The sequence below is a fragment of the Zootermopsis nevadensis genome, unplaced genomic scaffold (assembly GCF_977971745.1).
Source record: "Zootermopsis nevadensis isolate Lab colony 2312 unplaced genomic scaffold, Znev_1.0 Znev_ptg000020l, whole genome shotgun sequence".
Classification (NCBI taxonomy): Eukaryota; Metazoa; Arthropoda; class Insecta; order Blattodea; family Termopsidae; genus Zootermopsis; species Zootermopsis nevadensis.
Window position 1 is genome coordinate 2,007,910 of NW_028259152.1, and position 15,996 is coordinate 2,023,905.

Consider the following 15,996-nt stretch of genomic DNA (forward strand, 5'->3'; position numbering starts at 1 on the left):
ACCTGAAAACCTAGTTATAACATGCTGTACAGTAGGGCACCGCTTATACAGCGGGTTAGGGACCAGCTGTAAAGCGAAAAGCGGATCTTTGCCTTATTTCACTTGTAAATGCATATCAAAGCCTAATAAGATGTTACACTATCATATAGTAAGTGCATAATAGTGCTAGGCCTAAGAAAACGATATGAAATTAAAATGAATATCAGTAATACACACATTGTCCTCAGCTTATAGTGATTGGTGAATATAAATTTGAAAATTGATATGCTTATAGTAGGAAGGATGAAGGAGATGGCACATCTTCATCATCTGACTCTTCAACGAATCTTATTGGTTTTGGTGATGGTTCGGAAGCCATAGACATGCCTTGTTCACGAAGTTTAATCATCTCTAACTTGGCATTTAAAGTAAGAGGCTAACGACTCCTCTTTTTATCGCTACTACCCTTAGACGCCATTGTAATTACACTGTAGTAACACAAAAATATTATATAAATATACAGTTTGTAATAACTGAAAAATTGCCAGAAATACAGAGAGACGCAGAGCACACAAAAGCTGTAAATAGACTGAATCAGCGACGAGAAAATGGCGCCAGATGCACTTCTCTGACTCAGCTGTTGAGCGCCGTATTAGCGGATCGCCATAAAGCGGGGCCCTACTGTAGTCTGCATGTATATCGTTGGTTGTTCACAGAATGATTTTTGTTTTTAGATGCGTGCCTTGTTCAATGAACTTGAAGAAAAAGTTATAGACAAAGGAGACAATGCTGTCATTGTGTCACAGTTCACCACAATGCTGGACTTGGTGCATCAACACCTGAAGAAAAACCATGTCAAATGCTTGATACTTACTGGTTCTGTACCAGTCAAAGAGCGCATGGCCTTGGTGGATCAGTTCAATAATTCATTACAAAAACCCATGGTGAGTGCCTTTAATTTTGAAACTGGAAATATCACATAGGGATGGTCAAATATGGCTTACTTACTAAATAAGTTAGTATTCTTAGTCTTTATTGTGGGCTGTTAAGCTGGGAAATTTTCCAACATAATAGTTCTTTAACTTCTATCATCCATGCAGTCCAACTGGTTGCACATTACAGTACAATTCTGCTAAATCATTAACCCTTTTGTTAAAGTCCAGCTGTCAGCCTCATAGGACAGATTCAGATACTGTATTCCCATACAATAAAGGTTATATAGCAGTAGAAATATATTAATGTAACTCTCGTTTCAGATTTTGCTGCTCTCCTTGACTGCTGGAGGTGTGGGTCTCAATCTCATTGGAGGAAACCATCTATTCCTTCTTGACCCTCACTGGAATCCACAACTGGAAGCCCAGGCATTTGACAGAATATATCGTGTTGGGCAGAAAAAATCTGTTCACATATACAAGTAATGTTAAAATTCAAGTGTGATATTAATTTAGAATAATGTGGTTAAGATTTTCTGGGGTATGCAGTACAGCCCTCTTAGAATACTGAGTCAGTTTTGTATATATACATTTGGTTCACTTTATGAACACCCTTCTTTGTGGTTAATTTCTGGATTTTTTAATATATTTATTTGAGATTTATTTTATGACACTGTCAGTAGCCTAGACTGTATAGCATTGAATGGTAGAATAATTAATGTATAATGAATTGGAAAGGATATGGAATGAAGCAACTATGGCCTAATTTAAGATACTATCCTGGCATTTGTCTGGAGGGACTGAGGAACACCATGAAAATTCTCCATCAGGGTAGGTGGTCAGTGGACCTGAATTTGACCCCGGGGCCTCCCAGATACAGAGCAGGAGTGCCAACTGTTCAACTGTAGTCTTCAGTGTATAAAGCTTTCATTATTGTTATTTTTTATAGATTCATCTCTGAAGAGACTATTGAACAACAAATTAAAAAATTGCAGACACACAAAATGGCCCTTGCCACCAGTGTGTTAACAGGTACAAAGCGTCATGGAGCAAACAAACTTTCTTTGGATGACTTAAAGATGCTCTTCAACTTCCAAGCACCATCTTAAATAGCCTAAATGTGGTTCAACAGTCATGAGAATGCTTAATGGTATGTGTGATTGATTGGATTGATTTAATTTATATCTCATATTTAAAAGTCCATTATGGTTTATTTTCTGTATATCATAATTTAAAGAATTATGAAGTAAGTACATGATTTTGTAAATGGCATTGCTATATAAATGATTAGTTTTGCAGAACTTTCTGTTTTAGTAAGTACATGAATGTAACACATAATTCAATGACATCACCATCTGTGTTCTGTCGGTGAGGAGATGATGGTATGTATAACAAAATCGTAGATTATATCCTTTCTTTGCCAAGGTACATAAAGAAGTAGTTACTAGTGCACCTCATCATGTTGTAGATTTGATAGCTGTTATTTTCATATGTATCTTTGACTGCAAATAATTTATTTTCCAGGTATGTTATTTGCCATGAGGTGCATTGAAGTGTGTCATAGATTTAATTTTAGATAAATATGTACATTGTTCTAATAACATCTTAAAACTTTGGTCAATAAAGTACTCTTCATTTAATCTTTTAAGATAACCTCAGTAGTGTTACTGTTCTGACGTGGACATGGATTATGTAGAAATTTATTTTTTTAATATGTCCCTTTTCATACCTCACTTTCAGTAACCCAAAGGCTGACTTTTCATCCTTTTCTTATTTCTGTCTACTTCGTGGAAATAGTTTTATTTCTTTTACATAATTTGTATGATGTGTGGTTCTACATCACTTCCACAAACTTTTATAATTTATAAATTGGAAACAACTGCAGATAATTAAGTGTGTATTTCACATTTATGTAATGGAGTAGGGAGATTTTTCTGTGAAGTACATTAAATTGGATTAATGTGGTAAATTGAGAGTATAAAGTAATCATTGCAACATTATGAATAATTCATTATATATGGTATATATTCATGTTTATTCAGATGGTGCAATGATGTGAATATTTTTGTACTGGAGCATAATGTGCCAAAATAAATGTCCATAATTATTCTGTTACCTGAATCATGTTTCCTCAAATACATACTTCCTATAATGTATTTTTAATATTTTCTTGCATATAGTAAGCATATATTCATTATTTTTGCAGTGTCCACGCAAATTAAGTTTTTTATCCCATAATTTTTTCCCCTACTGTAAATAATAAGAATGACAATTTGATATTGATATGAATGTCGAGTTTGAGTTAATTTATTAACGTTAAGGTCAACACTGATGTACACTTTGTTTGGTCATTGAAGGTAGTTGGGGGCTGTAAATCCGTCATTTTAAGTGCAGCTTGAACTAAATATCCAGAAGTATGTTAAGTAAGGGACAGAACTTATTGTCACAATAATAGGTATTCAGAATCTGGACAACAGTACTGCTGACTAGATTTTAATGCCAGGCAGGTTTAATGATAGTGACACATGGCCAATATGACTGTATAAGCCATGATGCACATGTTAAGGTTGATATTAAGAATTGGCATGTGCAATATAAAATCTGTCCTACTTAAATGCCATCCTTACATTCATGTGGTGGTTCCAGTATGTTGTGAATTTATTTTCATTTTACAAAAGTCTACATACAAACTGCTACTCATTTGGGACTCCTTTACATCTTTCTGGGCTGTATAATATATTGTCCATAAACAAGTTCCTGTACAAATAATTTTCCAGGAACACCAGTGAGAAGTGCAATGAATATTTATTAAAGGGTAAACTCATACTGATGTTGACATGCACAAGAATTCCTTTCCCCTTGTATTAGAAATATGGGTACATAAAAACCAGACAGTATTTTCTAAAAATATAAAAATATATTATGTCCACAGTAATACAATCACATATACAGATTTAGTCCAAATTAAATTCACAGTTACATAATGAGTTTCCTTGTGTAAATCATACGTATAATTGTATCAGACCTTCAAATTTCACCTTACAAACCGCAGCTTGCCTATGATTTAGTATACAAACTCATACAGTTTATTTTCTTGTTTGTACTTGTTCCATTATATTCAGGTGTTGTCTGTAAACAGTTAACTGTACATACAACATGGATGATAGGAAATGTAGTAAGGTATCAATGACATAGTATATAATACACTTATGTTCAACAAAAGTATGCCTTTTGGCTTCTTACACAAAATGAAACAAAGTGTGTGTAGAGAGAGAGAGGACGAGAGAATGCAATCCCTTACCAACTTTTATGGAACCCAAAGATTCATTACTATATTCACAAGAACCCATTACCAGTTCACAAAATAGGCAACAGGATGAAATAACATATTATTCCAATTTTAATATAAATTAAAAAATAGTTCTGAATTTTACAAATTAAATACTTAGAACTCCCATGATTCCATCCATCTGAGGCCATACATCGTGCTGTTGGGATCAGACGCTGATGGTCCTGGCATTCCATATGTCAGTGGTGAAAAGAGGTAGAAGCTATAATGAAGAAAAAGTGCATTATAAAAGTTCTGAATGTCAAGAAGATTTCTGTCTTCTGGGTTGTTGTGCTGTGTAGTCTCGTCGATGTTTACCAATGTTTCAGAGGTCATACTGCTTCTGATTCATCGCCTTGATGATGGAGGCAGTATGACCTCTGAAACGTTGGTAAACATCTACCAGACTACACAGCGCAACAACCCAGAAGACAGAAATCTTCATACTCACCGCTGTGAAAACCTCAAATCTTACATTCTGAATGTCATATCTACACTGAAAGCTGGTGGGAATGGAAATTATACAGAAAAAAGTTATATCTGAATAATAAAGTGGCAGTTTTATATCTGTTTATAACACAGCTGAAGTGACCATATTGGGGTACAAATCTTAAAGACATTACATGCGACCTTAAAATATAATTGAATTTCAGAAGGGAACTCTGAACTTATATAGGTTTCATCTATTACCTGTAAATAGTTACAGAGAAAATAACACCTATGAACCAGTGGTATGTGCTGCTGGCAAGCCTCTCTGGTAGAAACTGAGGAATGCTCTCGAGCATGTAGTTCAAGATTATTCCTGCAAACACATAATTGTTTCACAAGTTCCATATGTCAGGTTTTCCAACTGAAATTTTATGTGAATTTCTCTTCTCCATGCATACCACATACCCCACTCTCCTTTTGATAAATACAGTGTTTGGTAATACAAATTATGAAGCTTCTTGTGTAATTTTCTGCATCCTGTTATTTTCTTTCACATAGATGCAAACATTCTCTTCAGTATCCTGTTATAAAATGCCTTCAATCTGTGTTCTTCCCCTGGAGTGACAGACCACATTTTATACCCATATAACTTAAAAAAAACACATTAAGACAGAAGCTGCCCAAGGTTATGTGCATAAATTCAAACAGGATTCCAGTAATCTTGAATGAGTCATGGAGAGTTATGCTTCATGATTTTTGGGTTACCTGCATGACAATTAAACCTGTATGCTTCTACTGTGTACTGTTTCTGGTTATACGAATCAGAATTTTTCATTTCATACAGAATAAAATTAATTTTATATACCAAGAGATGCTTTGTAGGTATCATGAAATTCTGGTATTATAAGGGGCGAAAAACTGGCTGTATGTTCACCTGTTAACATGGAACTGAAAAGTAGAGCTGGGAAGTAATGATGGAAATACAGAACTCTGCCCATTGCCCAAAATGGAACATAATGTAAAGCCCATCCCAGGAAGAGCCAGCCACAAGCACTAGACATTCTGTGCTTGCTCTCTGCAACAAATCACAGGTTACAAAATTGTAAATAACATTTAATATTGCATGTAATTGTTTTATTAATATTCCTAATGTACTAAATACATTTAGGACAGGAATTATATCAATATGCCTTTGCCATGTGTATCATTAACAGTTTTGAAGCCAATGACTAGTTCAGAAACTCGTTACTCAAACAAACAAGCAGACAGAAGCATGAAAATTAAACCACAGTGGATAGATCATTAAGTTATATTTCATAACAAACTTTTAGGTCATGCACTGCAAGATCATTTTGTGCTGTCCATTCCATTTTTCAAATTATGTACAATCCATTGTCTAAGAACAAAATTCTGCAAAGTACATAGATACCATATAACAACATGGCTTCTCTTACAAGAGAAACAACAGAACTAACATTGTGAAGCCAATATATGAGACAATTACATCAAATGTTCAGCACTAAAAACCAAGATGTTTCAAACATGTAACTGTAAAAATGGTGAATAAAGAGGAAACTGTGGATTTTGAAAGTGACATGAAATATTACACAAATAAATATAGAAAATCAAAAATGCAAAATGTGATATAAGGGTCCTGATCATCTCAATTTTCTTTCACTTTATCACCCTAATGATATGCTAAAAATATTTATAATTGTATCACTGACTTTATTATCAACAATTAATACACTGAAAACATTGTATTTAATCTGTAACTGACCTTTAACTGATGGAAGATCATGATAACCTCTCTGTTCTCTTACAGAGTTGCAAGCAAAAATTATGAGAAATGTGGCTAAAAACACCACATTACCCCACCAGATCACTGGATTCCCAAGGAGATATATCCGGTAACTATTGCCAGAGAAAAATTGACCCTGTAAATATAAAAATCATGTGAGTATGTAAGTGCAAGGAAATCACAGTAAAACCTCTTTAATTTCAATAGGATGTGGCCAAGAAATATGCACTTCAGTTTAAATGAATTCATATTATGCTTCACCAATTTGCCTTGAATCTTTTCCCTTTTGTCAACATCCTTGATTATTTAATATCAATTCACATACACCTCTGGCTTCTTCACCTTAAGTTATTTTATGCTACATTACCCGGTAGTTGACAGGCCACTGCCAAGGTCTTGATGTCACCTCTCCTTCCTTGGGTTTAAGACCTGCATTGCCTTGGAACATAACAGCATGAGACTCAAAGAACCTCTCTAGGAAACTGGGAGCATATACTGTGAAACTCACATTGGGCACTGCAACAACAGTCTGTAATCAGCTAACCCATTAACCAAACTTATCAAGTACAGGAAGTGTGTCACAGCACAGTTAAGTGTGTTGTGTTTCATAATTTCGCATTAGAAAGATTGGGAAAATCTCGCAGTCAAATCAGGATTGAGTATAAATTGTGCACAGTCAGTGGGCTGGTCACTCACTACTCACAAATGCACACTTCAAAGACTAAGAAACCTCCGAAAGGGGGTTGCCAAGACCCACAATGGGTTGTAGAGCAGTGATCCCCAACCTTTTTGTGCCTACGGGCACATTTGAGAGTTTATGAGATCGTGGCGGGCACCAACCAATTAACAAAGCCAAATTTTCTTTTCTCTGGACAAATAAGATATGGACACCAAATAATACGTAAAACAACACGCCGTTTAATGATACAAGAAACCATGCAATCAAAAATACGTAGTTTTAGAAGTATATTTATTATTACTCAAGTGGGAAGTTAGTGTGATGTTTGGCGCTGCATTTCATCGGCCAGTTTTTCAAAATTGGGAGTGTAGGATGATGTTGCTGCTTGCAAATGATCGTCAAGATGGGCATCGGTAAGTTGAGATCTGCGCTTTGATTTTATAATGTTCATGATTGAACGGCCTTCATTATTCAGTATAACCTCTTTCCGTAACAACGCGGGCACCCAAAAAAAGCCTTGGAGGGCGCCCGCGGGCACAGCATTGGGGACCACTGTTGTAGAACGACTAGTAGTAGTAATACATAAAGAAACTTGCATTTTGGAAAAATATTATCTTCCACATTCCATAGGGCATTCTTGTCTCTCATGTTGGAATTGCAAGACACCTCCTGTTGTTCATATGCCCTGAAACAAATCATACTAGACGTGCATAATATCTTGACAGTACTGCAAACTTTCTGCACTTTAAATCTGGATTACACAAAGATAAAACCATCTAGCGTGGTGTGCCATTTTGAATATGGATGTTCTAGATATAAAGTGCCACTTAATACAAAAACATAATTATTCTGACATATTTTTAAATAATGTATATTCACCATTTGGGAAGCTGTTTTCCACTTGAAGTGAGAACGCAGTGCTGCAGGTAGTGTATGAATTTTAGTTTGCTAGAAACTGTAGTTACAGGTTCCTCATCTCTACCACCCACAATCACAACTTTCCAGACATCATTTGCATCTCCAGTACCATTCTGGAATGTAAGAAACAATATAAAATGCAAAGCAGTTTTGTTTAAAACAACAGCATATCACCTTCATCTCCAGGATGAACTGAGATGGAGGTGGGTGGTATGTTCCTCTGAATCATTGTTAATCATCTGTAAGACCACACACAGTATTGCAACCCAGAAGACCATAACTGACATCATCTTTATGAGAACACACACTACTCATCCCCACCTCCTTATGTGTAATATAATACATCAGACTTGAATACCAACATTTCTGTTGAGGTTATCATTAGTTATTGCTGTGTTCTTACTGGCATACTGTTTGCTGTGATACACGAGAATTTAACATATCTTTGCTTCACTGCTTTATGTCATGCACCTCATAATGCAAACTTGGGTTTATAAAATTACATTTCAAAATTATTTGGTCAGACATGAAAAACCTTAATTACATATTCGTGTTCAGAGTCACTTGTTTTCTCTTTACTAAATTTAAAATTACTTTAAATTCATTATAAAGTAATTACTACCTATGTGTTTATTAGGGAGATGGACAGCAAATAAATATTTTATAAACCTGAAAATTTACTTATTTCAACATTATAATTCTATATATATTGCAAGACACTATGAAAAGTGATATATAAATACAATGTTACAGACGAACCTCTCCATACCCAGTAACCTGATAATGTTTCTTAGAGATGGGTGCCATCTCTCTGTGGGAGTGGATGTTTCTTCGAGTACTGATATGCTCTAGTCTGATAAGGTCTCCATTTTTCACAATTTCTACATCTTCATCATCTACCAGCTCTGCATTGTACTTCTTCACTAGGAACAGATTATTATCATCCTTGTGTGTGTAAGTTGTCACCTAAGTAAAAATTTTATATCATGCATGAAAACATGGTAAGACACATATATATTTGTAAAACTAAATATACATTTTATAGTAAACATTTAAACCACAGTTCATGACAAAGCAGTCATTCCCTTGACTCCATCATGAGTCAGCTTAATCAAATCCACATTACCTTTAATGCAAGTGAAATATGTAATAATGAGAACTTCCTAAAATAAATTAAATTACCTCTGAAGGTACCGATACTAGTGTTGTGTCAGTGACATGATGTCAGCCAGAATCCTAACAACACGTAGCAAAACCTACCTGTTGCTGTCTTGCTCCCACCCCTTCAGGGTACAGGTGCCAGTGTGAGTGCAAGTAGCCTCCCCCTGTACGGTGGTTCTTCAGTGTTATAACTGCACCATATGCTACCTCTATCAGGAAACAGAGAAGTATGTACTACTGACATAATAATAGAAAATGAAATATTGGAAAAGTCTGTTTCTAAAGTTATCTGTTGAACAATATAACTGCGTTTTCATAATTCATGTTACAGATTCTTAATGTTCAGATAATTGGAATTGTTCTGTATTTGAATTATCACAATTATGTCTTGCTTCAGTACTAGTGAAATTACTGGTAGTAGTGTAATAATTGTGATGAAACTTACAATAAGAAAGAAATTAGAAAATTCAGAAGTACATACAGAAGTATGTAGCTTTCGGGAACAAAGACGAAAAACCACACAAAATATGAAATGAAAATTTTTAAAATGGGCACTAAAATAGTCAGAAGGTTTATCTGAGGAAAGATAAACTGATCTCTCACAATTCTTTTCTAGTGATAGTAACTGCAACTTTGAAAAAATGAAACAACAAACACATCATAAGTTGCTGGAACAGACTAATAGGGCTAACTTAATGCATATAAGAAACATAATCAGTAAGGTAAAAATGATGCAGACTCAATCCAAGTTATTCGAAAATCAGAATAAAATTCAAATCAGGTGGTATGGACTTTGGATGGTGTGATAAGAGTTATCAAGTTATCGAATTAAAAAATAACACACACAGAGTCATATAAAATGGGGCATTAGAAACTATAGAAATAACATTAACTTCATATTACAGGCAGTTACTGAACTGGTCAAGAAATTCCCTGTTCTTAAGGAAGTCAAAGGCTCATTACAATTTTCTGTGTTTAAGCCTATCAAAGACATAAAAAGAAACAATGAACATGGCAGAGATCAAAGAATCTCCCTTAGCAGCATAAACTGTATGTAACTTGCATACATTATTTTAATCACTAAAATTTTGGAACTCTATAATATTCACCTCTTGGCATACTGGCATTATACAGAGAGTTTCCTTCCAACTGCGACTGGAAAGCAGAACTGTAGAAACCATCTCCATTACCACTGGAAGAAGAGTGAAATACATGAAATTATTCAAGCTGTGAAAACTGTAACATGAAGAAAATCAAAGCCAATTATCACAATATTCAGAGAGTTTTAAATAATACTAATGAATTAACATTTTAACTATGTAAAGAAATAACATATACTTCTTAAAGCAGACAGAATATATACCAACGAGTCTATAATAATTGTAGCATATGAGCTTTCCTAATTTTAAAATACTGTATTTAATCACATATATGCCAATTCATTGCAAATTATTTCTTTAATTAAAACAAAGATGAAGATTATATAATCTTCAGCTTATTATGCACAAGTGGTCATATACAAATGAGTGAAGTGTAGCAATAATTCAATTTTAAAATATTTACTGGTATTTTGTCTCCATACAAACAATTTATTTTCTCATTACTTCACAGTGTCTTTCTGTTTTGTACCTTGGCTTCCATTCAGCTGCATCATATTGCTAACACAATGTCCCAACTGCTGAGAGCCATAATAATTTTGAATACGAAGTAGACAAAGGCTATTTCTGAGCAGTTGATTGGATTCATTCATAAGAGGGAGAGTAGGAATAAACTGGAGACTGCAGTATAAAGAAAGGGAGAGGCAATTTTGTGAGCAAATACAGTCATTTATTTAAATGCGGAGATAACAGCTTTGCACTCATAATGTCAAACACAAATCAGTTGCTTTTATGGTTACAATAGTATGACAAATTATCTTCCTTTGTAAAATAACTTCCATAATTAATGTAATCAAGAACAGTTGAATGTTTGTAAGTTAATAGAAGAGGGTCTCAGTGTCTCTCTCTCATGCACGAACACATACACATGAGACCTCATGATACACTCTCATTTTACAGAATGAGGAATGCACGCTGGAAACAATTTAATGAGTACATTCCCGTTCCTAACCTTTTGCTAAGCACAAGCAAATGGATGTAGAAAATGATGATGTACAAAACAGCAGGTAGGAAAATTAGGCACACTGCCCTGGCCAAAAAATGTTTGAAAGTGTAGCTCTGAAACAAATGATAATGTTAGATGAAACAGAAAACTGTCATTGTCAAAAGGTTGAACAAATATGCTCACTTAGTCATCCATAAGAGGTATGGCCAACAAGTGGGGTGCTATGCCAATAATATCAGTATATTTCATACATACATTTTGCATTTTCTTATGTATAGTCACCTAAAGAGTTATTTTCTTTATTTGTCTTGTGAACTAGGCAAATACTTGCTCAACCCAGATCATTGCTTCATAATTTTTAGTAAAATAAACTTAAAATATAAATTAAATATTATATCTTTTTTTTTTCTGATAAGCTAAGTGAAAAGTTTTCAAAATGTTTATCTTCCAGGGATGTGCTGACACTTGTTTATAACTTCCAACTTTTTAATTTACATTTACCCATTAAGTCATAAAAGTGTCACCTGCTTAGACTTTCTTTCTCAAATTGTTAATATGAATGAGAGATGGAAATTGGTGTGAAATGAACACACATAACATTTAAACAAAAGCCAAGAGAAACATGTCATTTCACAGCAAAACAGTCACACAACAGACATGTTTGGCCCAGTCATAAAATGGAAAATTATGTGTACTTCAGACAGTCATCATGATCTAAATGTTACTTACAATTGGCTTGGAGAGATCTCCCAACACATCCCACAAATCAGCTGCGGTATGAATACCAACCAGGATAACAACAAACAGACCAACAAATTTGACACTGATAGCTGAAGTAATCATTACTCCAGTAAACACCAGCCAAGCCCACCAACTGAATGAAAATGCTCTGTTAGACAAACAAAATTATTATACATTATAATGCAGTCGTATGAAAGCAGATTCTAAGAACATTTTCAAGGTTTTAATTTACATTCATTAGGTTGATAAATACATAATGAAAGGTAGAATATTGCATTAGTAGACGATACTTTTTACAGCATACCAAATTAGATCATTAACCTTTTTCATATGGGAATAGGAGATTTAATTCCCTGTATTATGGAGGTGCTGGCTAGACTTCAGCTTTGGGTTAATGGTTCAGTGGTAGGCTAGTGTGATGTGTGCATAGCTGGGTTATGAATAGATTGCATCACACAAATGATAAAGGTTAAGAGAGTATTCAGTTCTAGTTTACTTAATACTACAAATGTACATAAATATATAATTCACATACCTCTCTTTGCAGGAATGGAACTTTATCATTCCCAACACAGAGCCCATCACAAAGAACAGAAGTATGGGATCTAGAAGTATGTATCGTGTCAGTGTGAGGATACCCACATCTATGGTGAAAGAAAACAGGAAGTCCAAAACATCATAATACATGAAAAGGCAAGACATATTATTGTCTATGACATATGGCCTCTGTATAAGCAACATGTTTACTTCAACTCTGAAGAAGCAGGTAATATGTTCCTGTGAAACATTGGTAACTATCTACTTTTTATGTGGAACTGGATCAACCAATCAGTTCACTGAGAGGGGAATGAAAGGAAATGGGAAAGTACACTGTAAACAATAACCACTGAATCAAAGCAATGGAGAGACAGTTAAATGGTGAAGAAATCTTTTTGTTTCCTCTTCACACAAATTTTGATGGGCAATTATGTGAGGAAATGCACTAATTTAAACAACTGGAAAGTTACAGTTGTTTCTAATAGTTTATGCACATGAACATCCAAAATTATTTAACAGTTTAAAAGATGATTTTAAGAGCAAATGGACAGTCTGTTAAAACTAGAAATGCATACATGATGCACAGAAAGTTAAATTTTTGTGACATACCACACAGAATGAATGATGCTGAGAAAGTAGCTGCTGTTAAAGAGTGAGTCATCTCCCACACAATAATGAAAGCAAATGGTACAATGCAGGCTCCCAAAAAAGTACAAAACTGGAAGAGATAATATAAATCATGAAGTATCTACAATAATATTGGACCTACAATATGCACATCTGAGCTACAACAAAAATTTAAGATAAATACTACCTACAAGAAAGACAATTCTGTCATAGTAATATATTTTTGGAAAACTCAGTTTGCAATAATAAATTCAAATAAGCTCCTTCCGACACAGCCAGTACAAGTGACATGCACATCCCCTGTCTCTTACCCAACTGCTTACAGTTTACATTATTAAAATTCAATATAAAACATAGATGCATTAGCTATATTCAGTGATTATTTTATATCAAAAGCTCGCCACTCATTGTGATAGTTAACTTGCTTGGATCAGTTTTACAGGGGACATCTACAATTATATTAACATACTTTGATCTGATGACTATTCAATGAACTAAATGTAGAATTCCTATAAGTTTTCAAGTGAAGTTAAAAAATGGTAAAGTTGTCCCCATGTTAAAACTCCTGCCATAAATATAAAGTTTTATTCATTCTTAAGCTTGGTACTTGATACAGTTGAGTGGCGTGGTCAGTTTCATGACTCAGCTCTTGAAAGACGCCATGGTACCCTGCTTGGGTGGGCCCCAAAGTTGATAATGAAACTTACTTTAACATGCACCATTTAACTTAGTACATTCATATAGCAAATAAGCCATACATTCATTGGAATTTAGAGAACTGTTGTAAAAGTTGAAGCAAAAATCACACAGCAGATTTGATAACATTCTGTGCCCATGGTGAAACATCTTGTTAATGTTTCTACTGTAACAGGTGTAGCTTTTATTCATACATTCTGATTAATATACTTCCCCAGTTAATTTTCATTTAAACAAATACATAATTATTTTTAACATACCACTCTCATGCCCACATAATTTACACTTTCATATTTGTCACCAGGCTTCTCAAAAGCAAACCTTCCATCATAACCTGTGAGGTAACCAGACAAGGCAATCAGCATCTGAAAAATTATAAAGGAAACAAATTAATTATAACAACTCAGAAAATGCATGCAGTGTAACAATTATGTTGAGTTCACTATGTTATAACCTCTGTGTTTTACATTTATAAGTGTTGTTGCATAAGTAGTGTAAATAGTTATGGAAAGCTGTTTGTTTCATCAAAACATGATATATGACTTTTACAAATGACACCAGTGACACTGATTTTCCAGTATGGTACATGGTAATTCCCAACCACAATCTGATATTGATACTACACAAATCTTTCAGACTGAAAAGCTCTATTGTTCCCGATGTTTCCTATTTACAACATTATGGCAGCTTTTGCATAATAATGTGTCTGTAGAATAAATTAAAAGATACATATTGTAGTTAGCAATCACTATTGTTTCCATTAACCCATGTCTATAAATATTATTAGGATGAGAAAATTGAACAAAGTCACAAGCAGTTTTAATATAAGACCTATAAAACGTGCACTCACGCTATATCAAGATCATGAACACCACCACCATCACCATCAATAACACAATTGCCAACATATGTGAATCTAGAACAAATTATGGCTTTTATTCAGCACCTATTGATTTCACAGAGGTTTGGTACCAAGAATTTGGTAAATAACTCACATAAAACTAATTCCACTCAGCATAAAATATAGATATATCTGACTCACATTAGAAATTTTTCTATTATAGTCATCACACATTAAGCAACTCACAGACTCCTGAAAGAAAGACTCACCTTGCCCAGAGGAGGATGAACATCAAAGAAAAATGTTCGATTGATGTACCAACTTCCCATCTTGCCAAAATGTGTTTCATCCCAACTGAAAATATTTTGTGAAGTTGTAATAAACCATTAAACAGCCAGGTAAGGAAACACAATATAAATTTTATCATTGTTATTTCTTGGAAAGAGCTTTTTCTTATTCTTTATTTTGTGAAATAAACAGTATAATCTTACTCACCAAACATGATCAGGTTCCGAAACTTTATGGAATCTGCTCCATGCTGTTAACAGTAAGACTGCTCCAAAAACTAACCACCAATTCAGCTGACTATTTCTGCAAAACAGGAGGCAGAATCCTCATGAAATAACAGGAGAGCTAGATATCCTCATTATTTTAGTCACTATCCTGATTCCATCTCTCTTGCATAAAGCTCTCATGATCGCAGTGGTCATTAAAAAATTAGTCTTCTGATGCCATGCCCCTGCCCAAGAAGATTTTATTGATTATCTTACCTATCTTTTTTATCTTCCAACCCTCCTCTTGATTTATTCTTAACAGTTTTTGTTACTTCACTGACTTTCTGGAGAGTTTCCATTTTCAGTACAGGACTGTATTTGAATGTACTGATCAGAATTTGTAGGTAGTACCGAAGTCAAATACTAACTCCTTTGCCCACATGAAATTAGTGTGCTTGAATTATTCTTCTAAAAATAAGTAGCTATTGATAACCTATAACGGTAAACAAACATTCTACTTTAAACCAAAAACGACCTACACATCAACACGTTTCACTACAGGTTAGCCAGCATAATTTATTATGAACGACATTCTTCAGTGTGCTTCATGTGTTAAGTAATTCTATGGTTTAAGTTGACAGTACGGTAATCAGCTGTTTAACGTACTTCATTCGCTTTTCATGTTTCAACTATTTTAATAAAAGCTTCTGCAGAATAACATCCCTAGCGC

At 34.3% G+C, this 15,996-nt stretch overlaps 2 protein-coding genes and 1 long non-coding RNA gene across 8 annotated transcripts in view; 2 read left to right on the top strand and 1 right to left on the bottom strand.

Moving 5' to 3' along the window:
- lds (transcription termination factor lodestar) overlaps window positions 1–6,623 on the top strand; it is a 20,414-nt gene extending 13,791 nt beyond the window's left edge. For 4 of the 6 annotated variants that reach the window (XM_087352073.1, XM_087352074.1, XM_087352075.1 and 1 more), the window contains 3 exons: window positions 714–923; window positions 1,236–1,393; window positions 1,861–3,026. In XM_087352073.1, the coding sequence (XP_087208199.1) occupies window positions 714–923; window positions 1,236–1,393; window positions 1,861–2,020 (528 nt within the window). In that variant the 3' untranslated portion in view covers window positions 2,021–3,026. Of the gene's footprint in view, window positions 1–713; window positions 924–1,235; window positions 1,394–1,860; window positions 3,027–6,493 lie in introns of those variants that run through there. The other 2 variants (XM_087352072.1, XM_087352071.1) reach the window with 2 other exon arrangements.
- tw (Protein O-mannosyl-transferase 2) lies at window positions 3,809–15,940 on the bottom strand. Its single transcript, XM_022086339.2, has 18 exons — window positions 15,543–15,940; window positions 15,268–15,363; window positions 15,042–15,126; window positions 14,192–14,296; window positions 13,218–13,326; window positions 12,607–12,715; window positions 12,060–12,219; window positions 11,337–11,443; window positions 10,337–10,419; window positions 9,327–9,436; window positions 8,826–9,032; window positions 8,028–8,179; window positions 7,745–7,833; window positions 6,837–6,985; window positions 6,449–6,605; window positions 5,603–5,743; window positions 4,930–5,041; window positions 3,809–4,462 (listed from the first exon to the last, which is right to left on the bottom strand). The coding sequence occupies exons 1-18, from the start codon at window positions 15,623–15,625 to the stop codon at window positions 4,357–4,359; spliced, it is 2,160 nt and encodes a 719-aa protein (XP_021942031.2). The 5' UTR covers window positions 15,626–15,940; the 3' UTR covers window positions 3,809–4,356.
- On the top strand, window positions 12,710–15,276 carry LOC147873257 (uncharacterized). The gene is made up of 2 exons (XR_015535988.1): window positions 12,710–12,837; window positions 14,996–15,276. It is a non-coding gene; the product is annotated as an uncharacterized LOC147873257 (long non-coding RNA).
- Window positions 15,941–15,996: the final 56 nt, after the last annotated feature.